Source organism: Chiroxiphia lanceolata, chromosome 23, assembly GCF_009829145.1.
Source record: "Chiroxiphia lanceolata isolate bChiLan1 chromosome 23, bChiLan1.pri, whole genome shotgun sequence".
NCBI lineage: Eukaryota > Metazoa > Chordata > Aves > Passeriformes > Pipridae > Chiroxiphia > Chiroxiphia lanceolata.
The window spans coordinates 6,195,838-6,223,032 of record NC_045659.1 but is presented as its reverse complement, the minus strand read 5'-3'; the positions used below and the strand labels follow the sequence as shown (position 1 = coordinate 6,223,032).

General features: G+C 49.7%; 1 protein-coding gene and 3 long non-coding RNA genes across 7 annotated transcripts in view; 3 read left to right on the top strand and 1 right to left on the bottom strand.

Annotated features, from left to right (window-relative positions):
* FLI1 (Fli-1 proto-oncogene, ETS transcription factor) overlaps positions 1-18,592 on the bottom strand; it is a 105,864-nt gene extending 87,272 nt beyond the window's left edge. The window contains exons 1-2 of one of the 4 annotated variants that reach the window (XM_032709589.1): positions 18,575-18,592; positions 198-279 (exon numbers count right to left, since the gene is read on the bottom strand). In XM_032709589.1, the coding sequence (XP_032565480.1) occupies positions 198-236 (39 nt within the window). In that variant the 5' untranslated portion in view covers positions 237-279; positions 18,575-18,592. Of the gene's footprint in view, positions 1-197; positions 280-2,177; positions 2,674-7,531; positions 7,550-17,682; positions 17,922-18,574 lie in introns of those variants that run through there. The other 3 variants (XM_032709586.1, XM_032709588.1, XM_032709585.1) reach the window with 3 other exon arrangements.
* On the top strand, positions 127-10,766 carry LOC116797763. The gene is made up of 3 exons (XR_004360745.1): positions 127-203; positions 5,517-5,520; positions 10,754-10,766. It is a non-coding gene; the product is annotated as an uncharacterized LOC116797763 (long non-coding RNA).
* Positions 7,411-9,252, top strand: LOC116797762. Its single transcript, XR_004360744.1, has 2 exons — positions 7,411-7,592; positions 9,062-9,252. It is a non-coding gene; the product is annotated as an uncharacterized LOC116797762 (long non-coding RNA).
* LOC116797764 lies at positions 18,125-20,163 on the top strand. The gene is made up of 2 exons (XR_004360746.1): positions 18,125-18,249; positions 19,911-20,163. It is a non-coding gene; the product is annotated as an uncharacterized LOC116797764 (long non-coding RNA).
* The last annotated feature ends 7,032 nt before the right edge of the window (positions 20,164-27,195 follow it).

Below are 27,195 nucleotides of genomic sequence, written 5' to 3'. Positions count from 1 at the left end.
GAAGGATAACTGTGATATTTGAGTCTCTGCCCCCTCTCCCACTGAAGGCAGAGGGATTATTTTCCTTTTTTCTGCTAAATTCAGTAAGAAAGAGCAAGGTTTTCAACTTCAATATTCATTTCAACCAATATTCATTGTGAATTTTGGAGGATTGTAATTTTTGACATTACCTGTTTAAAGATGCTGTCATGTCTTACCTTGACGTAAGACGAGGTGTCTGGTACAGTCTGAAACATCCTTACTTGCTTTTTAGATATATTCAAAGGTCCTTAACTTGACCTGAAATAAATTTAAAAAAAAAAAAAATCAAATCATATACTTGTATGGAGACAAGAAGAGAAATAAAACATGGTTTGAATAATAAAATTAGTAATAAAATTTAAAGAGGAGTGATCAAGCATTTAAGTGTAACTTTTAAAGGACACAGAAACACATCCAGAACAGTAACTAAAACTCAAGTAATATCAGGACTTCACAAAGCAGGGGTTTATTTCTGGTTTTTAGTAGCAGTTTGGTTGGATTCCCCCTTCTCCTCAGGCAAAGAGCCTTCTCCACTTTTGTCCAGAGCAGAGGGAAATGTTTGACATTTGATTAACTGAATTTCTTAGCCAACAATTAAAAGCCAGCTGAAATACTCATGTTTTCATGTCGAGACTAGTTAACCCTATTGACTTGTATCCAAGGGTTTCACTTGGCTAAGTGAAGGGCAGTTGCCTTTCCTGCCTCATTGAAACCATCCCGAGCCATTAAACCTGCCGGCCAAGATTGATTTAAAGAACCTTTCTCACCAACAATAATTAAACGATAAATTAAAAATAATACCGAATGGAAGTATCGTTCAAAATATTTAAAAAACCCCAACCCTCAGAGTTGTCACTCTCAGCCCTTCTAGCTCGGATCCTGCCCAAACTTTCTGTCACACTTGCATTAACTACATCTGGTTTTCTGTACTTCTAAGACTTGATGATCTCCCGATGAACGGGGGGGGTTTCTGCCTCTCACCCCCGAGTCATCACTGCAGAGATTAACAACGATCGTGAAAAATGTGACGGTGTGTGGGAAAACAGGCACGAAAATATCCAATAACGGGTTTTTTTTTTCCCCACTCGCTCCTCTCAGGGTCTTTATTCCTTTTGGGAAGCGCCAGAAAGCGATTAGCCAAGTGTAATTAGGGCATCATTAAGAAGCACAAGCACATTCACACACATCCACACCCCCACCCTCAGCACGCGGCTCCCAAGCGCTGCTGCTCCGTCCCGTTTTCCCGGGATGGGGAGGGAAAAGTCGAGACGTTTACTCAGAATTTACTACAGAGAAATGATACGACGGGATTAGGAGGATGCAGAAGGAGTCGCGCACGACACTCGTGGGTTGTTGGGTGTTTTTTGGGAGCTCTGCAGGAAAGGCTGTGGGGTCCTGAGGGCGCAGTTAGTCCAGTTTGTCCTGGTCTAATCCGAGCCAGACCCCGGCGGTTAATCACGGCCCTGGTTAATGAAGCAGCCCGGCCGCTGGAGCTGGGAGAGCCCCGGTCCGGAGCTGTGTCCCTCCGCAAAGCCCGGGGACACCCCCGCGGCCCCACAACATCTGCTGACTTAACGGGGAAAAAAAGAGAGAAAGCAAGAAAAAACCCCCACAGCTCAACAACTGGAAAATAAAAGTTCGCTATCTGCACGTAACCCCCCTTTTATTGATTTTTCCAGCATTTATTACGCGGCCAGCTGGCACAGGAGGGCAGCCGGCTCCGAACTGGACAATGTGTTTCTGATAAGTACAATTCTTTTTTTCCTGTCGTCCTCCCTCCTAACACATTCCAGTTTCTTTTGCTTCTGAACTTGCACCGGGGGGTGGGGGTAGGCAGAGTGGACGGACGAGGTAATTTTGTTTCGCCAGTAAATTTTCTGGGGTCAAGGATTCCCGTATTGGTTTCCCCGCTCCCCTCTTTACCCCTAATTAGCGCTCTCCCCCCTTTTTCCCCCCATCACTTCCCTCTTCTAATTAAGCCAGTGCGATAAAATAAATACATCTGCATATTTTGGACCCCGTTTTCAGAAGTCTACAGTGGATTATTTATCAATCGTCTCGCCCTGCCAGCGTCAGTCACAATATAAAAGGGCCTCTTAAACCGCTTTTAGAATCGCCTCTTGCTTATTCTTATTACCGGGATTTAAATGACTCACCTTTTATACCCTTTCCCCTCAGCCAGTGGCAGAGCAGTTTGTAAAGATCCAGGTTGAGACCAAAACCAGAACTCCCCCACCTGTGGATTACTACCCTTGCCGCTGCAGTTTTGCGAGGAGAGGAGAGATTTAAACTTGTTGGATCCAGAGCAGCGCTGAAGTTAAAATTCCCAGCCCATCCAGACAGGCTGCATCAACCAGGCATTTCCTCAGGGGGCTTCTGTGCTGCTCGCAGCTCCAGGACGTGCTTTCCTTTCCCTCGCTTCTGTGCCCTCCACTTTTCATTTGATTTCCGTTTTCCGCCCTTATCAATATTCCAGCTGTTCCCTCCGATTAATCGCGGCTCTGGGACATCTTCGCCCAATGAGCCCTCCTGGAGCTGCGAGAGACTTTAAAGAACACAGCAAAGGAAAAAAAAATAGGAGGGGGAAAAATTCACAACTTTCTTAAAAAAAATATTGCTGAGGAGTCAGGCCGAAAAGAGACGCTGAGTGGAGCTCAAGTGCTACTTTAAATCCCCCTTTTTAAATAAGGAAGTTTCAAATATCCGTTTTTAAATCATCGTTCCTTACTTTGAGCTTTTTCCCCCGACTCTTACCTTGGAAATAGTTAACCCGTTTCCCCCTGAAGCAGGACTGAAACCATGACAGAGCACAAGGCTGGGAAAGCCAGCTGGAATCAGCTCCAAAATATTCTTTTGGACCAAGAACCCAGCATTCCTCCCCATGAGTCGAAACCTCCAGATCTTTTGAGCTATTTAATAAGAATCGATCAAATAGTAACGCGTTCAGGGAGGGAAAGGAAACACATCTTCAGTTCGGGGATGTATTTTTTCCTCACGTTTCTGGTGCATTTTGTCATCTCTGAAGGGTTTGCAAATAATATTTTGCACTAACCTGGGCAAGAAACTTCCAGGGATTTTAGTACAACATCAATTTTAAACGTAACCCCCAGAAGGGTTACCAAAACTATTTGGAAAATGTCCTTCCATTCTCTATTCTCTTTCTCTCCTTGCCGGCTTTGCCCCAAATTCCAACATATTGAAACATTTTTCTCCTTAATAAGAGGAACATATAAAGTGAAGGGGTGAAAGGGCAACTTGGGAGCCGTGCCTAGAGCTCCGCACACAATTTACTCTCTGGTAGACGAGGCGTTTAGCATTCCTCCCAATTTCCAAGGAAAACAGACTCAGACCTGGACCCAGTGACCAGGGACCTCGCCAGAGCCGCTTTTTAATATAGAAATTCTTCGCATTCTTTGTTATTATTATAATTGTTGTTGTTTGTGGCAAGAGGAACTGTTTCCTAAGCAAGGTAAAGCGACAGGGATTTTAGGGAGACGCTAAGGAAGGAAAAAGCAAAGCGACAGGAGGGACTCGTGACGTGCGGAGAGAGGGGGAATCGCGGGAACCCCGAACTAAAAGCAGCGTTGTCATTTTTAAATGACTTTTAAAACATCGCGTGCGCGGGGTTAAAAATGCTCTTTCCAAGCCTTAATCTCATTATTCTGCGGGGATGGGAACAACTCCTTCTGCGCCCTCACAACCGAGCCGGCTTGTGAGCGGACCGGCTCACGTTTCAAAGTCATCGTTCATTCTTTTCTCACGTTTCCACGTGTGAATTACACAAAACACTGCGCTGAAGAGGAACCCCGAGGGCTTTACTATTGTGTTAACAGACGCCTCCTCCCCTCCTTTTCGTTGCGGGGCAGGTAACAGGCGCTTGCATCGCTCCCCCGCGCGTTTTTCCTGTTATTTTCCTTTATTTTTTAACAAACCTCTGACAGGGAGCCGTGAGCAGCCTCCCAGCCTGCAATGAAATAAACTTTAAAGGCTGGCGTTAACAAAAAGTCGGGATGTAAAGCACTCCCAGGTTCGGGGAGATGAGTGCCCTGAATCCTGAGCTGGCTTTGCTGCCCCTTGTAACCAAACCCCGCAGCCGAGCGGAGAGACCCATGTGGCCAGTTGCAGTCATCTTGGGAGCTTTACTAGCCCAAAAGAAAATTGCTGGCAAATTGGAAACAGCTGGAGCATCGCAGACCAAGGAGGAAAAAAAAAACCCCCACACCCCCCAACCCCCCCCCTCCAGCCTCCTGAGCAGGGAAAGTTGCGGGAGTTTTGTTTATCCAAATATCTCGGCGGCAGACACGACATCTCCAGTTTTCCTCACCAAACCGTAGGTGACTTGTACATAAGCAACATTTCAACATCCATCACCGGCGGTGATTTCTTCAAGATGCCTCTGAAATCCCTGCGGGCTCTCCCGGGGCAGCCGCTCCCGCCCGTGCCCGTGTCCCCTTTAACGGGGTGCGAGCAACACAAACAGGGACTTAAAATCCACAAAGGGTTTTAGCCGAGGGTGCGGGGGGAACCTGACAAGTGCTCCGTTCCCATGAGCCTGTCAGACAATTGCTGCAACAAATGAAACGGTGGAAAAGCTCCGAGTCCTGCGAAATGTGCTCTTTTCATGTTTTCTATTTATTAGATACGTTAAGAGAAAACAGACTCGTGTGAGTCCCAAATGTGGGCAGAGTATTAAAAGAGGCATGTGAATGCTCCAGCAATTACAGCTGAATTTGATTAAAAACGTCATGAGGGCTGCAAAAGCAGGAGTTACCTGATACACTAACCCTGAGGTTGCTTTAGGATGAATTATAACACAATTCATTTTATTTTAATAGGTCACCATAAGATTAACTGTTTAAGGATGGAGCTGTGCTATAAATGTTTACATCAAACCAGAAAGAAGCAAACTTTACTTTCTGGTTGTTTAGAAATAATGTTTATTACATTTTAAAATTCTTCAACACGTTAATTAGAAATAAGGGGAAAGTATGTGAAGTCAAAAGGAGCTCCAGCGCTTGACATGGAACCACACACACGCTTCTGGGCTTGTTTCCCTTTCCTGGGAGGAAAATGTGGGGATTTTTAAGTGGCCATCTCCGTTTCCTTGTGCTATGGGAAAATAATGGCAACAACTCATTTTCCCTCTGCTCCTCTCATGGCTTGGTCCAAAATTTGGAGGCACTTTGGAGCCTGGGCCTGTGGTCAAGGAGAGCCACCAAAAGCTGAGGTGGTGACTGCCTCAGTGAAATCAGCCACCACAACACCCAAATCTGGGGTTTAGGAGGGAGGAAACTTGAACATCCATCAGTGGCCGAGGGGCAAAAGCTCAAGTGATGAAGGACTTCAACACACCCTGCCAGGTCCTGCTCCCACCGCAGGGACTGAGGCTTTGGACGTGCTTTGGGTGCTACAAATGGATCTCACAGAGTTAGAATGAAAACAGACTCCTAAATTCCCTCTCAAGAAAGAAATGGTGAAACACAACTGCCACGGAGAGATGTCCATCTGATTTTTCATCTGCTGTTCTGCTGAGGAGCTTTTGGATGAGGCAGTGGCAGCAAATTCTGTTTTTTCCTTGTGCTATCTTTATGCAACATTTAATAAAAAAGGCACTTGGCTGGGACTTTAAGAAGTAGTTAATTATCATTAGCCATATACCTGAAATTAAAATATAATAATAGTTTTATAGGAAAATTCTCCTTGTTAAAATTTATTTTTATTTTCAATTCATAAAAAGGACAAATTTAGAATTTTGTCATGAAAAACAATTTCTGTAATAAATTACCATCACAAAAAAGTTTCATTCAGATCTCAGAAAGACCCTTTTCAATGAAGATCTACTGTTTCATTTCCACTAATCAATCTAAGTAAAAGCACTTTGATAAATTCCACTTAAAATTAGCAAAAGCACTATAAATATTTTTAGGAAAGACATTTCAGCTTTGCTAAATTACTCTCTACCATGAAAAACACCTTTGAAATAGAATATGTTTCACCCTGGTCTTATATTAGTGATGAATGTGATTAGTGTATTCAAATAAATAATCATAAATTATTGATAAAATCATTATCACAACAAAAGGGAAACTTCAGTTACAGAGATAAAACGAGGGGACAGGAAAAAAAGAATTGCTGTAATTGTTACATTCTATATTATTCTTGAAAAAGGAATGGTAGGTGAAGGTTCATGTGTGCCCCAGGAATTTTAATTCCCTTGTTCCCATTCTGCTAAATGGGAACGAGAACCTTTCACTTGCTGGGCTGCCCGGGTTTGAGGACGTTTGGATATTTATTTTGACAGTGTTTATTGTGAAGCTGGAAAACATGGGGGTTTGGTGGTGTTGTTAAAGACCCGATCCTTTACAAAACAGTGGAGTTTCCACTCCCGTTGTTTATAAACATGGGGGGAAATGATTTACTGTCTGTGGGATGTCATGGAACTCCCGTTAAACCAGCCTGGGTTGGTGACTGGTTTGATCCTCAATCCAGGTGGGTTGTTTTCCTCTGGATTTTAACCAGTCTTCAGCAACATCCTCCTGCAGGTTATATTGGGCAGAATATAAGTGTTACAATGACATTTGCTGGCCCAAATAAATTCACAGACAAGAGGGTGGGAAGGAAAGTTTAAGGATGGGGTGATAAGACCTTAGATCCCACGACAGGTTGGTGGGCAGAGTGGGACAGGAATCCCTGTGACAGAGGACCATGGCCACCATGGACCTTGTTTTAAGAGGCTCACCAGAGTGTTGAGGTACCCAGAACCACACTCTCCACCTGCCTTGCACCAGCCTCCTGTGGGTCCAGCCATGTCCAGGAGAGACAGGGAATATCAAGCTCATCCCATGAGGTCTTGGGCAGTATCCAGAGAATTCTGCCTTTAGCAGAGGTCACAGAAATATATGACAACCATTTATTTCACTGTGGTCTAAATCAGGCTTACACATTCCCAGAGCTACTCAGACATCATATGGAAACTGCTACAGAGCAACCAAAATCTTTGTTCCAGCCAAAGTGGCAGAGTGGGACAGGAATCCCTGTGGCAGAGGGATCTAATCCCTTAGTGGCAGAGGGATCTGATTCCTTATGGAAGAGGTGGAATCCCTGTGGCAGAGGGATCTAATCCCTCAGTGGCAGAGGCAGGACAGGGACCATCTCAAACCCTTCACTCCACACAAGTTCTGCTCCCCAGCATGGAGCCTCTGCTCTCCTGGGGCCTCACTGCTGGACATGCGGCCCTGGTGACACCTTTTTTCCCCAGGATTTTTGTGTTCAACCCCTTCACTTTTCGTTCGGTGACACGACCGTGACACACCCTGCAGTGGCACCTGCAGAGGTTTGTCTGGGTGGCCACAGCCCCTGGTGACAGCACTGCCACCCCTACCAGGTCCTCGAATGCAAATGGGTCATGCTGAGGTCCCCAGAGGAGGACGAGTCATGCTGAGGTCCCTGAGGCAGCTGGGCCATGCCGAGGGGCCCTTCCCAGCAGAGATGCCAGAGGTGAATGTCTCACCCCTGGCAGAGTCTGGGCTCTCCTCTCCTTCATTCCCTGGGGGTCGTCAAGATTCAGAGGGGTGAGGGAACCCACTGGGTGGGGCACAGCCCCTGAGGGGACCTTGTCACCCCTGAGGGGAGAGGGGTCTGTGCTGAGGGTACCCTGCTGCTCCTGAGGGGAAAAAGGTCTGTACTAAGGGGACCTGTCTGCCCTTGAGGGCACAAGGTCTGTGCTGAGGGGACCCTGCCATCCCTGAGGGCACAGAGGTCTGTACTGAGGGACCCTACTGACCCTGAGAGGACAGGGTCTGTGCTGTGAGGGACTCATCTGTCCCTGAGGTGACAGGGTTCTGCACTGAGGGGGCCCTGCTGCCCCTGAGAGGACAGGGATCTGTGCTAAGGGGGCTCTTCACCCCCTGAGGGGACCCTGCTGCCCTTGGTGGGGTGAGGGGACATGGAATGGAGCCCTGAGGGGGGTCCTGCAGCCCTGTCCTCGACAGACAAAATGGGGGTGTGTGCTGAGGGGAGAACCCACTCTGTCAGTCACAGCCTGTCCTATCACAGCCTGTCCTGTCACACCCTGTCCTGCCAGTCACAACCCGACCTGTCAGTCACTGCCTGTCCTGTCACTCACAGCCTTCCCATCAGTCACAGCAGTCACAGCCTTCCTGTCAGTCACAGCCTTCCTGTCAGTCACAGCCTGTCCTGGTCCTGTCAGTCACAGCCCATCCTGTCAGTCATAACAGTCCTGACCTGTCACACCTTGTCCTCTCAGTCACAGCCTGTCCTCTCAGCCACAGCCTGTCCTGTCACTCACAGCCTGACCTGTCAGTCACAGCCCATCCTGTCAGTCACAGCCCATCCTGTCAGTCAGAGCCCAACCTGTCAGGGCTCCCACATCTTCCAGCTCTGCCACACCTTTCCCCCCTAAATGTCTACTGTGCCCCTTTGACTGAACAAACCCAACATTTACCATCCCAAAGGAGCCCCCACCACTCCCTTTCTCTTCCACACGCCTGCCCAGACGATGATGACTAGAAAAATAGAAGAAAATAAGTAAAAGAAATTAAAAACTCTTTTCTCTCTCTGGCAGAGTTTTGCCTCTTAAGAAATGAGAAGTAGCCGTGACCCCAAATTCACTGCAAGGTTCAGCGTTTGCTTTTTGGTGAATTTTGCATGAAGCACCTCTTCCAGAAGACATAACAATATTTATTCTTTCTACATAAAACACAAGGAGCCCTTGCTTCCAGCACAGCTCCCTCTCCTTGTATAGCCCAGCTCCACAGCCTGTTCCTTTTGCATCTGCTTGCTCTGGGATTGCTTATTTCCTTTTTTTTTTTTTTTTAATAAGCAAAACCCTAAAGTCTTGTCCTGGTGCTCCCTTAGAGCATCCCTGGCCACCCTGAACTGGAGCTCCTGGAGGAGCTGCTGCTCAGGAGAGACCAGGTAGCCCCTGAGGACACTTCTGGAGCTCTACAGGGGCTCCACCTGCTCTGGTCTCCACAGAAAACCAACCATCCAAGCAAACACATCCATTATTTCTTTCCAGAGGTTAATTTCTTGGAAACATCTCACCTTGTTTTTGATCCACTGTGGATGGTACAGGAGCTGAGCAGGAGGGAAGAGAGAGAGAAGAAAGGCAGCTCCACCAAAAGCCACATAAACAGCTGAATGAATGAAAAGGATTAAAAATAACACCCAACCCCGAGGTGAAATTAGGAGACATAAATGGCTAAAACAGGAGCTTGATGCTATTCCAAGTGTTTTGACACGGGAGCATGTTTCCCATTCCACCTCTCCGCCGAGAGGGTTTCTCTTCGAATTAGATGAACCATAAAATAGAGAGGAAATTTAGAACAACACAGTAAAATGGTGTTTTACAGCCCTTTCCACAGAAGGTTTTCCCTTGAAGAGCTCTTACACTCTGGGCCTTGTCTACGCACTGTCACCAGACAGCTCGGGCTGCACCAGTCGCATTAAAGCGTTTCAGTGCCCGTCGGAGCAGCCTTTCCATGGAGAGGTGCTTTATAAGGGAGAGTAACTGTTCCCATATGGAAAGGAGTGATGATTTGGGAAGTCCCTCTGGTTAATATTATGAAGTGCTCGCTCTGAGCTTTTGCTGTATCGTGAAACGACTCAAGGTCAGGGCACAGCCCTGTTCTCCTGCAGGGCCTCCAGGACATCCCTAATGGAATAGAGACAACAGAGAGACTGAGTTCAGCTTTGATCAGGGGTTTATGGGCCAAAGAAATTGTCTGGGACAGGAGGAAATTGTTCTCTATGCAAGGAAAGGAGATGGGAGTAATGAAGGTTTTATAGAATCCAAGAATTATTTGGGTTGGAAGGGACCTTAAAGCTCATTTTGTTCCAACCCCTGCCATAGCTGGGGAACCTTCCACTACCCTCAGACAACACAAGTGTGGAGGGGATGAAACTGGGATTTGAAGTGGATTCACAGGGAAAGGTGTGTGGGTGAAAGAGGAATCTGTGTGAAGGAGGAGGGAAGGTTGGGTTCCCTTTTGTGTCAGTGATGGAAAGCACTGGAGGAATATCCTGGCATATCCTGGCATCCCTGCCCATGGCAGGGGGTGGAATGAGATGATCTTCAAGGTCCCTCCAACCCAAAGCATTCCCTGATTCCATGAATACACTCAGAGAGGCTGGAGCAGGGGCACTGCTGGGGGCACTGGTTATCACCAGTGGCCTGAGCACACGGATCCTGGGATGTTGGAGCTCACAACTGAAGCTGGGTGTGTGTCAGGACAATGTTGGAGCCCACAACTGAAGCTGGGTGTGTGTCAGGACGATGTTGGAGCCCACAATTGAAGCTGGGTGTGTGTCAGGACTGGGACAACAAGGGCAGGAAAACTGAAGATGCTGGAGCAAGTAAACTGCAGAATAACTGAGCCCCAAGGAAAGGCTGGGCCAGAAAACCCCCCAGGCAACCAACCAAAGGAGAATGGTGTTGACTCAGGCAGCTAAATCAGTGAGATCAGCACTAAATCAGTGCACAATATGGGGTGGTCCAGGGTTCTGCAGCTGGTGGCTGTTGGAAATCAATGTCACTCTGGTCTCCATAAGGCTCTCTTTATACTCAGTAGCTAAGATATGAAAGGTATGTCATAAATTACAGATTTTAAGGTAAAACCAGACCATCTGCCCTAAAGAACACGGGTTTCAATTTTTTCCTGCTTAGAAACAACCATCAGAGCATGAAAACTTCATCCAGCTGGTCTTGCAGAGGAAGAGCACACACTCTCACCTTTTCATTGCACAGCCGTGCTCAGAGACACATTTTGGGCTGCCTAGAACAAGGTGAATTACTGTTCTCGGACACAACCAGCCCAGATATTTTTGTCCTTAAAATCCGTTACAGATGAAACCAACATGCTTTTCCAGTTACCATCAAAAACCTTGTGCACGTGGGGATAAAAGGTGATTATAAAAATATCCCGGTGATTATAAAAATATCCCAGTGCCCATGTGAGCAACTGCTACCTCGTCCTGTTGGTCCAAAGCCACGTTGCTCTGGGTGGCACATGAACAAAGACCAGATGATGCTCTGGGCCCCAGAGAGGGTCTAGATTTACACAGCACATCCCAAACCCCTCGGTGTGACCGAGGGACCTGCTGGAGCCAGCATGTGCTGCACGATCCTGGAAAACCAAGCAGTTTATTTTAGGAGCCTGCCTATGGATTGAGGAGCTTACATTTGGGCTCCTAACTGGAAAATATCCCAAGTCTATAAAGAGATCAAGATGTTTCCCTTTTCCATCACAATCACAACCCTCCTGGACCATTAGAGGTGAATCTCTTCTAAGAACTGGAGTCGTGACACTGAGTCACATCCTTGGCTCTTTGGAGGTGTCCGGTTGCTCTCTGAGCTTGTTGACTCTGCTCCAGTCACTTGCCTTATTTCCTGGACTTATCTTCTCTACCAGATTTCCCCTCCTCTCTCTCCCTCCTGTGGCTCATAAACACTTGAAATCTCCTGTAAAGCCAATCTGGGCTCACAGCCTGTTGTGAGTACAAGCAGCAGCAGATAGCAGCAGATAAGGAGCCAAGCCACATTGTCTTTTTCCAGCCTGCAGCGAGAGTTCACTTTTAAATCTGAAAATTGTTTGCTTAAGGAAAAGGAAATGTGCACGTATGTGCTGGGGGGCAGCGAGAGAGGGGAGGAAAAAGAGGAAGGGAGCTGTTTAAGAGCCCAGATTGGGGCGTAGGAAAGGGAGGATTGATGGAGATTGATGAAGGAAGTTCAGCGAAGGTCCCGGTGCAACAGGCACTTGTAAACCCTGTGCTCCTGTTATCCTGCCCTGTTCCTAAACATCAGACCATTCCCAAAGGGGAGGAGGTGTTTCCGCAGCAGAGCCCTTGGATGACCAACCATCTCCCTCCAGGCACTCCCAGGCCAAGCTTTGCTGCAGTTTTGCTGCAGTGACACCCAGTTGCTCCAGCCATGGGGAAGGACTTCAGGCTGTGTCCACATGAGAGAAGTTCTGCTGAGCCACCGTGCTGATGGTGGGACTTAATCCCTGAACTGCTAAAAAAATCCCAGTGTGAACACACTTGTACCCAGTGCTCAAACTGGAACGGTAGGAAATCTCTATCCCTGCTATCTGTCATCCTGTGTGCATGAAAAGTGCTACATATTCGTGGTTACAGTGACCGACAAATGAGCTCTCTCAGGTGCAGCTGCCTTGGCTCCTGTTTGATGGCACAGGACAATGTCTGTGCTGGGGGTGCTGTGGAGGGGTGGGAATGCTCCTGTGGTGGAGGAAAACTGTGGAGCTCTGTGGATATAAATGCTTTTCCATCCCTCCCTGTGTGAGGCAGGGATGGTCCCTTCAGCTGTGCCACTGCAAGGATGCGGCAGAGCTGCCAGGTTTGGGTCACAGTGGCAAAACATTCCTATGGGAAGAGAAATCTGCTCAGAGAGAGCACATCCAGCAGCCTCAAAATGCTTCTCTCTGAACTATGCAGAGTTTCCTTTTGATCTCTGAGGTGCTGAGATATTCCAGCTTCCATGAATCAGATAATGACCCAGGGCCCGAGGCAGCCCAGGTCTGAAGGGAATGATAAAGGCAGTTTGTGATCCTTGCATGGCAAGTGCTATGTAAATCTATGAACTGATCTCCTGATGGTGCTGCAGGCAATAAAACCCGCTGTTGTCTCTGCTGGGTGCGAGATTCAGACCTTCTTCTGGGGTAAATTTGGAGACATAGATGTGTATTCCTTGAGAAGCTGGGATACAGCAGGGATGCAACCAGCGCAGGGAAATCTGAGGGGCTGATCCTCCTGTCTGAGCACACTTAGGATCCAGGCAGCTCTAAGGTGCATGTGCATGCACACACGTTTTTACACAGCTTTCAGAGCAGGTACCCTTACAGAATAATCTTGGGGAACAAACATACTGGAAACAACCAGAAACAGGAGAAATTACTATTGAATTGTTTGGGTTGGAAGGAACCTTAAAGAGCACTCATTCCAACCCCTGCCATGGGCGGGGACACCTTCCCCAGGCCAGGCTGCTCCAATGCCTCATCCATTATAAGGATTGAGAGAATAGAGAAGAAATTGGACTGGCCATTGATGCCTTCTTTATCAGTGGCCCAGGCACGCCTCATTTGGAAAACTCATTTCCTGGGATCAGAGAGGCTCTGATGAAGCTCCAGGAGCTGAAAGAGGAATATGAGCTGCTAATTGAACTGGTGACCAAGTGGCAGCTCCTCGACCTGCACCGAGTGGACTGCAGAGCAAAGTCTGTACCTATAGAAGGAAACAGTTCCTGGTGGGACTGACAGGACTCCCTGGCCCTGGGAATGGCTGTGGGAGTCGAGGACTGCTGGCCTTTGGCACATGTAACTTGAAGAGTTTATTTCACAGGCCTGTCCTTCATTTTTTCTGTGTTTTGGTTCCCCATCTGCAAAGCAGAGATAATGGCAGGGCTGCATTGCCCAAGCCCCTGTGAGATAACTCTGCCCATGGCAACGAGGGCAGTGCAGATAGCAGGGGGTGCTGAGGGCACAGAGCTGCCTTGTGTCAAGCCTGGCTTTGGCTGGGAAAGGATGGAGCAAACCAGGAGAGCCTCCCTTCAGCCATCCTTTCCCAGAGAAACTGGGTGCAGGTCTCACACATGAGGAGTGGCTGAAGGACCAGATGAGTTAATTTTAGGCTGGAGGTGCAGCTCAATCCGTGTGGATTCTTTGCTCCATCACAACTTCTCACCTCCCCACCCCATCTCTGACCTCCCTCAGGACAATCCTTCATCTTGCTCATGTTTACACATCACCACTGAAGTAGAAGGGCAATGAAAACAGATGGCAGCCGCAAACTCCCAGCTCCTGTGGCTGAGCTGCCAAAAAATGGCCTCAAAAAACAGGGGGTGGAAATCTGAGGGACTGGAGAGCTGCTAAAATCCCAGCCCTGAGTCCCTAGCTGAAGGCAGGGAAGGTCTTTTTGGGCTTTCCCTGGCCTGGACGGTCTGTGGTAGAGTGGTTTGAGCTCCTGTTCTCCATCCTGGCCCATTTCCTGGCTCCCTGTGACACTTTGATTCATAGTGCCCATCCACCCAGAACCACCCAGGGAAATGGCAGCTGAGCCAGGCAGCCTCAGTCATTCGTGTTCCCCTCAGGGGGAGGAAGAGAGGCTGAAGATAAGATCGATTCATTTGAGCCAGAGCCCATTTTTCACTGGCCAATTCCAAGCGTGATCCCTCCAGGAGCAGCAGGATGTGATCCCTCCAGGAGGAGCAGGTTGTGATCCCTCCAGGAGCAGCAGGATATGATCCCTCCAGGAGCAGCAGGACATAATCCCTCCAGGAGCAGCAGGATGTGATCCCTCCAGGAGCAGCAGGACATAATCCCTCCAGGAGCAGCAGAATGTGATCCCTCCAGGAGCAGCAGGATGTGATCCCTCCAGGAGCAGCAGCACTGCCACTGTCCTCAGTAGAGTCAACTCCAAGTGACGTGCAAGAAGATTCTTTACCCTCAGAGTTGCCTTTCCTTGGCTGGTTCCCCCTGTAGGATGCCAACACTTCCTGGGCACCAGGACATTTAGGTCTGCCCCAGACCCAAGGACTGATCCCGTGCCTCAGTGTCCCCACTCCTGTTCACCCAGACTTTGGAGCCTCAAACCCAGGGGTTTTTGCAGCCCTGGTGAGAGCTCCTTGTCTGGAGAGCTCTGGTGATGGTTCCTCTTCAGCTTGGCACGAGACAGGCAGTCTCCCATTTCCCATCCTATTATCCTCTTCATAAAAACCAACTTTAACAGGCCTATTTTATAATGCTTGGGTTTTGTTTGCTACTGTAGTCGTCAGCCAGCAGCCAGATGGCAAGGCAGCACAGGCCAGTGTTCCAAGGAGCTTTCCAAGCTCCTGGTCGAGACAATGACACAACTGAGGACAAATAAACAGAAACAGGAGCAGAACATCAGCGAGTGCAGAGCACCAGGACACGGGAGCAGGAGGAGACCAGCCCTGGACTGAGGATCAAAGAGGTGCCTCAACCACAGGAGGAGTCCAGCTCATGGCTGCAGCCTTGCCCTGGTCCTCTCTGCTGCAGCACCCAGTGGAACATGCTTCAGGAAAGGGTACAAGGAGTGTCCTGGAGAAGGATGTAACAGCACTGCATGGCAATTGCTTTTTTTTTATTCTTTCTTTGTTACAAGATGTTCTGCAAATGCATAAATTCTGTTTTCCTGTGTCCTCATGTTCCTTGTGCCCCAACTCACCCCATTCTTCCCTCTGTGTCCTCAGCTGCTGACTTTTGCAAAATCTGTACAAATTTAATGTGACTGGGACAACCAACCTTTAGAGATTGTTTGGTTGAAATCAGCCAAGGAGGTGGAGAGGAGAGGGGAGTTAGAGCAGAGGGATGAGTGGGGGCATGGTTCAAGCTTCCTGTCAAGAGCCCAGCTCCCCCTCCTGCAGCCCCCAAATGCTCACAAATGTCTCTTGAATTCAGACTTTTTCCCAAGTGTTTTCAAATTTGAAATGTCCTGGTTTGGTAGTTGTCAAGTGCTTATATTTTTGTTTCCATCCATTTTGTTTCAATCCCCATTTGATTAGAAATGTTTGATTCTATTTCAAACAGCACCAAAGCTCAATATTTAGGTGTTTCAATTCTTTCAAAAATAAATATTCCTATTTTCATGACTCCTACTCCCCTTTCTCTTTTTTTAGCTGGAATAGTCAAAGCTTCAAAATCACTGATGAATGAGAAAGTGCATTTTTTGCCCTGGCTGATGGAATTGAGTTTAATGGGGCCATGATACAACCAGCTGTCGGGAAACTCTGTTTTTAGGTCTGAAAGCTAAAAGGTGATTACACTGCTGCCATAAATACAATGATTTGCCAGTTGTAGTTTGTTCCTGATGCATCTGCAATATCAGAGGGCTTGGCAAGGGTTGGGCTGAAGGATGAGGGATGAGGGCAAAGCAGAGTGTATGGACACCCTGCCCAGGGTCTGTCTGCCTGGGAATTCCAGAGACAGCCCTGGTGTCACCCAGGGGGGAGATTCACATTCCCCAGCATGAATTTTCTCCTGGGCAGCCCGTACAGCCCCGTGGGGATTGTCCCTCTCCATCCCCTGTGCAGATCAATGGGTCTGGGAAGGAAACTATCCCCTCCTGCCTCCCACCTCTTTCCATCCCTCTCCAAAGCAATGCCCCAGATTTTGCCCTGGAATAAAATCAAATCCTCTGAAATTTACTGCAGTGTTTATGAAAATTTCCAGCTCTTTTGTCTCCTGAGGAAGGAGCCTTACCCTGGAAAACTCACCATCCCAAACACCTCCTCCCCCAGTGCAAGTGCTGGCTCTGGGCACACGGGCACAGCATGAGAGGAGTCGCTGCAGGAGGGTGAATTATTCTTTTGAAATTGCTTCTGACACTAAAAAGTCCCTTGTGCTGGGTGTTGTGATTCTGGCCAATTCAGAAAGGGATATTTTTGGAGTCTGGATGTCCTCACTCCCTATTTTCCTCAGGAAAATGGCTGTAGCTCCAGGTGAGCCAGCTCCAGTGATTGCACCAGGTGAAACCACAATGCTTAGGGGAAAAGTGTCCCTCCTGCAAAACTGCAGCTTCAAAATCCCATATTTCCCAGTGCACAAGTGTAATGGATCACAGGTCATTTCTCTCTATTTCCCCACCCCATGTGTGCACTTTTAACCTGTTAAATTCAGATCATCTGCCAAGGTGGTGACAATCATTCCAGCTTGAGAGAAATCCTGTCCCTACACAGGAGCACAACCAGTTCCTCTGGAATTACTCAGATTTTTCATGCTATTGAACAAAATACAAGGTCACCCAGAGAAAGATGCTGCACTTGGTGGCACGTGGAAATACCAGCAAGTGTTTTCACCGAGGCCAAGACCTTGCTGTTCTTTGCTTCAGACTCCTCCTCTCACTCAGGGCAGCTTCACAAGGCACAGAAAGGTTTCCAGTTTTGAAGGCATGAGATTATTCACCGCCCTGACGAATCCCAAAATTGCCAAGGAAAGATGTACATCATGGTATTTTCCACTTGGCTGGGCAGCATTGGATGGACCCAGCTGGAGGTGAGCAGCCTTGGCAGACAAGGAGAAGGATGCTGGAGCTTCCCACGCTGGGCAGGGCAGAGCAGCACCACCCAGAGAAAGACCTGCTCTCTGTGCAAAGAAGCCAGTTTCTGCTCCCTGAGCACTAAAACTCTGATTTAACTCCTTGCTGCAGGGGAATTCAATGATGCAGAGGGTAGAGCTCAAACCTGGGTAGAGTGGCAAGTCAATCAGGTTTGCTGGGGTTGGGGAATCTCTCTGCAGTTCTGTCTGGGCCTTTTTAAATGACTGTGGAGGAACGAGCATGGGCAGCTCCAGAGAGGCTGGTTGGAAGGCAGTGAGTGGAATATCTGCCTTTATTTAAGTTGGAAGCAGCACTGCTCTTGCTTTTCTATTGCCCACTGAGGTCACCTCTGCAGCCTTTTGCTCTGACTCCCTCCTGCTGGGACCCACCGGCCTCTCTGCCCATCAGAGGTGTTTTTCTTTGCTCTGCTGGTTCCAGGCTCTCTGGGAGAGCTGCTTGGAAGCCAGAGCCTGTCACCAAACCAGAGCTGCACCTCTGCCAAATGATTCATTTCTCCTGACTTCAGACTTTATATATATATAAGCATATATTTACATATGTAAAACCTACCACAGCAGTGGCTGGGAGGTACCAGTGCCCTCCTGTGACATGTTGTCCCCTGGTTTTGCTCCAGGGATCCTTGTCCCCAGCCAGGAGGGGTGGGATGGGGGTCACTCTCTTGGGGGCAGCTGCTTTGAGCAGGGATTGGGTTCAACTCCCAGCTGTAGCAAAGCTCAGACCAAGCAAGACAAACCATCCCACTGTCTGGCTCCAGCATCGTGGCACGGTGCTCTGAGAGCAGATCCCAACACTCAGCTGAGGTGTGAAGGACGTGCAAGATGATCCAGACCTTCTAAAGAATTAGAGTCTTTTCTAAGATTAGTGATTCTAATGATTCTATGAACATTCCATGAGTCTGTGACTCCATGATTCCAGGATTCCATGATTCTATGACCCAGTCACAACCTGTCAGCTGTGGTTACTGGGCTTTCTTTAACCAACCACATGCTCTGGCACAAACTTGGAGGCAGATTCAGGCCCAAGGGGGTGGCCACAGAGGCACATGGAGGCACGACCCAGGCTGGGGTGTAATTCCCTCAGACCTGGCACTGATTGCAAAGCCAGGCTGGGGAAAGGGTGGGTGTTTTCACACGGGTTTACACCTGGAGGGCTCAGGGTCTGAGCTGAAACCAAGGACTTTAAACCATGCAGGAGGTGGGCTGGGGCTCTGGGGGAACCTGAGAACTGACCCCACTTTGGTAGAGCTGAGGTTCCCCTGGGCACAAAGCCAGGGCAGGACCCACCCAGGAGGGATTGCACCAGCCTTGAGGTGCTGCTGTAACCCAGGGAGCTTCCCTTTCTGTGGGGCCCAAAATGGGCACTGTCAGACCTGTCAGGGCACAGCATTCCCAGGACACCCCATGGACTGACCAGTGCTCAGATCACCCCAGCAAGGACTCACTTCAGTCTGGGCTTGAGGCTCTTGGGTTTCCACTCCCAGGTACTCTCCATGGGTGATCCTGGGCGAGGTGCTGTGCCAGGAGCCACCCACAGAATCACAGAACCACGGAATCAACCAGGTTGGAAAAGACCTCTGAGATCATTGAGTCCAACCTTTGACCCAACCCCACCTTGTCACCCAGCCCATGGCACTGGGGCCACATCCAGTCTCACCTTCAACACCTCCAGGGACGGTGACTCCACCCCCTCCCTGCCCAGCCCATTCCAATGGCTGATTACCCTCTCTGGAAAGAATTCCTTCCTAATATCCAACCTAAACCTCTCCTGGCACAGCTGAAGACCCAGCCCTCTTGTCCTACTGCTGGTTCCTGGGAGCAGAGCCCGACCCCCACCTGGCTCCCCCCTCCTGTCAGGGAGTTGCAGAGAGTCAGGAGGTCTCCCCTGAGCCTCCTCTTCTCCAGGCTGAGCCTCCCCAGCTCCCTCAGCCTCTCCTCACAGCACTTGTGCTCCAGTCCCTTCCCCAGCTGGACACACTCCAGCCCCTCAGTGTCCAGCTCCCTGTGATGCTTTGCTCCTTGTTGGCTTCCCAAACCATATCTGTGGAGCTCCAGAGCACAGCCCACAGTCTGTGCCAGGGCCTGTTTGCACTTTGGGATGGGTTTGCAGTAGGGAATGAGAACACTCCCTCACCACCCAGGGCTGCCATGAACACAGGCAGGATGATGTCATGTGCACATGGAGCAGGAATGAGCATCCAGCAGAGACACCTAGGCAGCAGGAGGGACACAGAAATCCATGGGGTCACCCCTGGGAGAGGGGTATCCAAATCCCCACGGCTCTCACATCCCTGGGGATGGGAGTGCTTTTCCCTGGGAGCACCCGTGGTGTCACCATGCCATGAGGCTTTTGTGGGCCATCCCACCACATCCCATCAAACACAGACTGTGCCCTGCAGGATCCGTGGATGCTCCTTCTTTCCCTTTCTTTTCACGGTTATTTTTTGTTGTTGTTTTTGCTTTATTGGTCTGAGCAGATGTTCTAAACATCTGGCAGCAGCATGTTTGTTCTGTAGGCCCTTCTGTGTTGTGTTAGTGACAAAGCAGCAGAGAAAGGAGCAGGAATGGCTCTGGCACATCTTTTGCTGCACAATCCAGATGTTTTGGCATCTGTGCTGCTTTTCTGCTGGTGCCAAGTGGCACCCTATGGCTGTCCTGCCATGGCCCCAGTTAAACTAGGCATTTCCAGTGTCTCCCAGTGCTAGGAAGCCTAGTTTTGAGAAGTGGTACAGAAGGAGATGAATAATCAGCGGGGTTAAGTCTGAGGTTTGGCTTTGGTAGGCTCCACTCCATGACCTGGGGAAGGAGCCTCTCCGGTGTGCTCCAAGTGCCACGTAGTAAAGTCCTGGCTGGAAGTTTTCCCTGAAGAAAAGTGATGATGAAATCCCACTTTATTTCCTAAGCGCAAAGATTTCACAGGCTCGCCTCAACTGCAGAGCAGAAACACTGGTAGGAAACTACAAATCAGTAGTTTATTTAAAGAAAAGAGACAACCCAATCCTTAACAAAAATAAATGAGGGGCATGAGGGAAAACATTTGTTTTTCCACTTTTGAGCTGAGAAGTCCATTTGTAATGTGCGTGTGGAAAAAAAACCGCGCAGGGTTGTGGCCAAGCTGCATTTGGGAGCATCCCCCGTGTGTCACCAGCCCGAGGGCAGCTCTGCAGCTGTGGTTTGAACCACCCGCCTGCAGGGAGCAGGCAAGTCCTTCCTCCACAGCCCCACTGGCCCAGCTCTCCTTTCTGGAGACAGCACTGTCTGGAAGCAGTGTCTGTCTCCCTGAATATTCACTGATAAAGCCGGGGCTCGCTGCTCCAGAAGTGAAACAGGGAATTTATCCCACACCTCCACGGAGAGCAGAGTGCTGGGAGACTGGAGAGTGTAAAAATCATGTCAAGGCACAAAAAGTCCTTGGCCTGGGCTTCGGGTTGTGAAAGTTGAGGTTGCTCTGCTGACATCAATCCTGATTTGCTGCAGGGAGGTGAGGAATTCCGTGATTGCAAAGGCATATTCCCAAGCCAAATTGTCCTCCCGTGCTGTGGTCGGAGCAGTAAAGCTCCAAACCAGCTGGCTGTTCTGTCTTCCCTCAAACCAAAAGGGGATTTGTGTTTTTACCATATTGCCCATCAACTTCAATTATCTTCCTTATCCCTCTCTGTGGGAGAGAAGATCCCTGAAGTGAGCCAGGAGGGGAAGAAATACATATTTACAGAAACAAGTGTGTTAATTCTCCCATCTCCCCATCTCCAGGGGAATGGATAGAGAAGGGAGGGGGATGAAACGGGGCTGCTGGATCTTGTTTTGGAGAGAGCTGTTGAGGGGTGCCAGGGGAATGTCTTCAGCTCATCAGCCACTGTGGATGGGGCTTTCAAGGAGTTACAGAAGGATCACGGAGCCCCTGAGGGTTTCAGGTGCCATGGCAGATTGCTGCATCCTATCTCCCAGGTGGCTCAGCTCCCTGCAGAAAGGATGGATTGTTAGTGCCTATCTGGGGATTGGGGTGTGTGAAGGATTAGAGGAATTACCAAAGGCTTGCAGGGCACTGCTGGTGCACTTGGGGTGGGTCAGAAGGTTATCAGCCTGATGGAGAAGCTGTATTTCTTGTATGTCTTTCCACGAGAGGAAGAAACCTCAACTAGGTTGTAAAACCCCACCAATTGCTCCTTCTTGGTGGCACTGTAAGATTTAGGGGACATCCAGGAGTCTCCTGTGCCTCAGGGCGGTGACTCCTGAAGGAGGATGGGGTCCACAGAGTCGTTCTTCTCCTACTGGGACCTGCCAGGGGGCTCAGGGTGGAGGGCAGCTGGTCAGATGGGGCATGAACAGAACTGAAAGAGGGCTGTGAGCTCCCCAGGGCTGCCAGGGGAACGTCCCTGCCAGAGAGACAAGCGAGATGAGAAAATGCAGAACTGCTTCATTTGTCTCTCTCAGTTTGGGGAAGTGAGAGGGAAAACTCCCACTGCAAGTGCTACAAAACAGATCCAGCAGGAGCATTTGCACAGTCTTGGAGAAGGAGGATGTTTTCTTTGAGTTTGGAAGGAGGCAGCCCAGCCCAGACAGAGAAACCATGGTCCTCATGGGCACAGGGAACATCCTTCCATCCAACACCTGTGTGTGCCTCAAACAGGGGAGCCACGGGCTGGTCACACAGTGCAGCCCCAAAACTGCTCAAGCCATTGTCTGCAGCCCAGACAGCAACGATTTCCACCTCTCCATGAAGATGCTTTCTTCCACCTCTCCATGAAGATGCTTTCCTCCTCTTTCCCCACCCTTGCCCCTAACACACCGAATCCATGGGGACAGAGAGGGCTCTGTGACGGCCCTGGGGGGAGCTGGTGGAGCAGAGCGGGGTCCAGCCCGTGCCGCGGGTCCTCCCCGCGCTGAGCTGCCGCTGCCTGGCTCCCAGAACACTCTGAAATGCTGGCACCTTGTGGCAGCTCGGAAAAATAACATTTATACCGAGGCCAAACGTGCTTCTTTGAAAAATCCCTTGTTGTTTCAGATCCCGTTGGATGGGGAAGAAATTCTGACAAGCGGGGGCAGAAATTGGGTCCGTTTGTCTGGGGGGAAGAGGGGATGTGGGAGTCCTGCTCCTCCCACTACCCTATTTCTGAGCAGCCCTGTCCCCTCCAGAGGATGTGGTTATCAAACAACAAACTTCCTCGATGGATTTGGATGCCATATTTTGCCCTGCCTGTGGTATCTGGGCTGGGGGGCTCTGTCAATCAGCTGAGGAAATGAGACCACATGAGACATTTTCCCTCATCCTGGAGATCTCTCTCGTCTGATTTTGGAAGATCTAAGAAAGCTGAGACTTGAGGGCAGATCTGTCCCCACCAGCCAGTGCCAGACATATTGCAAGGGTTAAAAATATCTGTAGGTTTGGCTCAGATCTTGTCCAGCTCTTTTTGCCAGATGGATTATCAGCCAAGCTGGGAATTCTCCTCCAGCAAAGGAAGATTTGTTTAATCCATTGGAACAAGCGAGTTCCCACAGTTACAGTTCCAGGTTGATTCCTACAGGTGCTCAGTGGGTGCCAAATCTCCTCACTGAGAGCCTGGACAGCCCTCCCAGACATGCACAAATTTTTATCTCAGTGCATTAAGTTGTCAAGAGCAACTCCCATCCCTCCCTCCCGCTTCTACATCGCTCCAGGTGTGGAGAACCTGTCTGGATGCTCCAGGAGCTCCCGTGGCCCTCACTGCTTCACTGCTCTGGAAATGTCTTGGGGACCTGGAGCCAGTTAATAGAACAGGAAGCACCAAATAATGTATATTTTATATATATAAATAACTCGGTAACAGGGGTTACAGGAACAGCCGGGTTTGCACACTCTGGTGGCACTGGGACAGAAACTGGGACAGCTCCCAGGTGTGGTCCATGGCAGTACACTCTGGGGTGTCAGCAGGGCCATGCCTTGGTCCTCTGAATCTGCCCAAGAACCAGTCCCCTGTCAGCCCAGAAGGGAATCCAGGATTCAGGACAAGTCCAGGTCGGTAGCACAGAGTGGACACATGTCCCACTCCACGGCCCAGTCCTGCTGGGCATCAGCTCTCCCAGATCCTCCCTTAGCTCCCCTGAGCTGCCTGGCCTGGCCAGGCTGAGGCTCAGCCAGCTGGGCCATGGCCATGGCCTGTCCCACTCCAGAGCTGAGGGATGGGAACTCAAAAAACCTGGAAAGGCTGACGCAGACCCAGGTGTCCACATGTCCATCCTGATAACCCAATGGGCTCCTTCCTTCTCCTCCGTGCCTTGGCTTGGACATAGGAGGATGGGAAAGAGACTGGGAGACCACGGAGACTGGGGGATCCACGGATGTGTGTCAGAGAGATTGGGGGATCCATGGATGTCATGGAGACTGAGAGATCCAGGGATGTCATGGAGACTGGGGGATCCACGGATGCGTGTCAGAGAGATTGGGGGATCCATGGATGTCATGGAGACTGAGAGATCCAGGGATGTCATGGAGACTGGGGGATCCATGGCTGCCATGGAGACTGAGAGATCCATGGATGTCATGGAGTTTGGGGGATCCATGGATGTCATGGAGACTGAGAGATCCAGGGATGTCATGGAGACTGGGGGATCCATGGCTGCCATGGAGACTGAGAGATCCATGGATGTCATGGAGTTTGGGGGATCCATGGATGTCATGTAGATAAGAGATCTCCATGAGAGAGACATGGATGTCATGGAGACCAAGAGATCCATGGATGCCATGGAGACCGAGAGATCCATGGATGCCATGGAGACTGAGAGATCCATGGATATCACAGAGGCTGGGGGGAGCCATGGATGTCATGAAGACTGGGAAGCCATGGATGTCATGGAGACTGAGAGATCCATGGAGACTGGGGGAGCCATGGAGGTGTTTCCTGCAGAACATCTCCTTCTCTCACCGCCCTTGGAAGGACCAGGGTGGCCACACACTCCCAGGAGGATTTCTTGGGAAATGTGTGTGTTGGCAAAACGTGCTGGGTTGTTTCTGAGAAAAAGAACCCACTGGTAATGAATGTGCTGAGGTAACGTTTTCACAGCCACCATGGGCATGGAAGATGATGTTCATAGAGAAAAGACCAACTTAAGATACATCAGCTGCAACAGTGGGAAAGAACAGACTCGCTTTTGGGGCAAGATCCTTCTTCAGTGACTGCTTTGTGCCTTTGTTTTATGGGTGAGCAGCCTGTGAGCCATTCTTTACCCTGAGAGAGGATTCTGACATATAAGCCCAGCTCTAAATAGCTTCCTCCTTTATTGGAAATAACCATTGGCACAAGCTGCCACGGGAAGTGATGGATTCTCCATCTCTTGAAGTCTTTAAATCAAGACCGGATGCCTGTTTGGAAGAGATGTACAGCCAAGCAGAAATTATTGGGCTCAGAGTAGGAATAAGGGGATGGACTCATATGGCCTGTGTTAGACAGGAAGTCAGCCTGGATAATCTATGGTCCTTTCTGGCTTTAAGATCTCTGAAAGTTCAGATCTGCAGCCAAAGTGTGGAGCTCTTCACGTGCCTGTAAAAGAGCAGTGCCCTGGGGGACGGGAAAACCTTGAACTGCTCGGGAAGCTCCCAGTGCCCACAGATTTATTGTCACTGGGACCTGAAGTGATGCCTTTTCACAGTAGATTGTCTCTTCTCTGGACTTTAGGTGGGAGAAGAGCTCAGAGGGCCAGACAGGGACCCTGGGGGGCAGGCAGGGCAATGTGGGATGTGGGTTGCAGCCCTACTTGGGGTGCTGGAGGTGCCACCCAGAGGTGCCAGTGTGGAGAAATGCTCTGACACGGCCCATTCAGCCTGGGTGTGGCTGCCCAGCTCTGCTGTCATGGGATGGCCCTGGGGAGGAGGAAAGAGGGTCTGGGGAAGATTTGGGACATTGCCTTGAGTGTCAGCTCGTGTCAGGCTCAGTCCTTCACACTCACTGCCAACATCCCCCCACGAGGTGACCTCTCCCCAGGAGGATGATGAAACTTGGTTGCTCTGCCTGGTGCAGTAAAACTAAACCTCGGACTCGTTTTCCAGCTGATTTAATAAGGAAAGAGCCTGTTCCCCGTGAATTCTGTCTCCCTGAAGGAGAAAAGGGGCAGAAAAGGAGCCTTTATTCAGCCACGAGCCTTTCTGCACCTGCCAGACCTGCGAGCTCGGTGAGAGGAGGGTGGTTTGTGGCTCATCCCTGACATCCCGGCAGTTGGGGATCCAGCCGGGATTGCAGTGTGGCCGGGCGGCGGCAGGCGGCTCCCGGGGATGCTGCTCAGCCACAGCCGCCTGCGGGCTTCAAACACTTCCAGAAAGGCAGGGAAGGAGAGTCTCACTTCAGAGAGAAGCACAATGTAAAGTATTTGGATACATTTAGCCCTGAAAAAAAGAAAAACCCAACGAAAAATAATAAGACGCACCGGGAGCACTCCCGGCTCTGCTGCAGCTCAGACGCTTTTTCATGTAAGGTTAAGTCTTTTAGGTGAAGTCGACAGTTTAAAACTGTCTTAAAGAGCTCAGATTCACCTGAACCTTCAAAACAAGCTGCTTCATCACCGAAGAAGTGCCTCTACATTTCCTCCTCTTTTTAATTTAATTTAAACAAACCCAGAACTTTGCAACCCAAAAGTTTGTGCTGATGGATGAGGACTTGCAAATGGGACTGACTGGCTGCTGATAGCAAAGGGAAGGGAGACTGGGAAAATGTCTTCTTTCATTTCCAAAGGAAAGAAAGAAAGAGGGAAAGAAAGAGGGAAAGAAAGAGGGAAAGAAAGAAAGAAAGAAAGAAAGAAAGAAAGAAAGAAATAAACAAAGAAATAAATAAATAAACAAAGAAAGAAATAAACAAACAAAGAGAAAGAAAGAAAGAAAGAAAGAAAGAAAGAAAGAAAGAAAGAAAGAAAGAAAGAAAGAAAGAAAGAAAGAAAAAGAAAAAGAAAGAAAGGCATTCTGATTTTTTTAGTTGTAGGAAAGGAAGGGCTCCACTATAACAGCAGTGTGGGCTTTATTTGCTCTTGCTTCGAGCTGGAAAATGGGGGTTTAATGCAATTAAAACAAATATCAGCAGAGTCTGTGTGTTTGCTGGAGGGAGAGCACTGGAATCATCTTACACTGAGGCTGGGGAGGTTTGTTGAGCCCCAGGGGACTCAGCAGTGGCTGTGCCAAGCGATGGGTGAATGTGGGCAAATCCTCCCTTTCCTTGTGCTCCAGTTTCCAGCTGTATCAGGAGGAAAACAAAGGGTAACAAAACCTGTGAAGGAGCACTGGCTGTGCTGAGGATGAGTAGTGCAGCAGAAACGGGGCTTTGTCCTGTTTTGTCTCTCTAGGTCCTGCATGGACCTGACTGAGTCAGTTAATCCTACTGTGGGTTTGGATCCCGGGAAGTGTCCAAGCCGGGTTGGACGGGGCTTGGGGCAACCTGGGCTAGTGGAAGGTGTCCCTGCTCATGGCGGGGGTGGGACTGGATGGGCCTTAATGTCCCTTCCAACCAGAGCAGTCTGGGGTCCTGTGATGCTCTGACATTGCTCCGGGGAGGTGCCTGCACTGGCACTGCTCTTTTCAGAGCCCAGACACTTGACCTCTCCCTACAGCTCAGCTCCCGACCGTTTGCAAAGTAAATCCCCTCCTTTCCTCCGGGGGAGAGGGGGTGACAGCACTTCCCTGCCCTACAGATGTCCCGCAGAGATAAACAGCCTACAGACTGTGAGCTTCTCCAGATGCTGCCAGGGAGCCAAAAATAACCCAGGAAAGCAGGATAACACCCTGTCTGGGTGCTCCTGACCTGAGCTCCGCGAGCACAAACCCCACGACAGCGCCGTGATTTGCTCGTGCACGATAAACTTTTGTCAGGGGAGCGCGGACCTCCCTTATTTTGCCTGCGGGGAGCTCACGGTCGCTGGGGGGGACCCTGGGTGAGGATTGCCTTCAGGAGGCGTGCTTGAGCTTCCTGAGGCGCTCGGGACATGCAGGGATCCCTCCTGCTCGGAGCAAACCATCCCTCGGAACGGCGCCTCGGCTCCGGGAGACGCGGCTCCTGCCAAGGTGCTGCCCGGCCCCACCGCCAGTTAACGAAGTGCTTTTGGCGGTGGACTG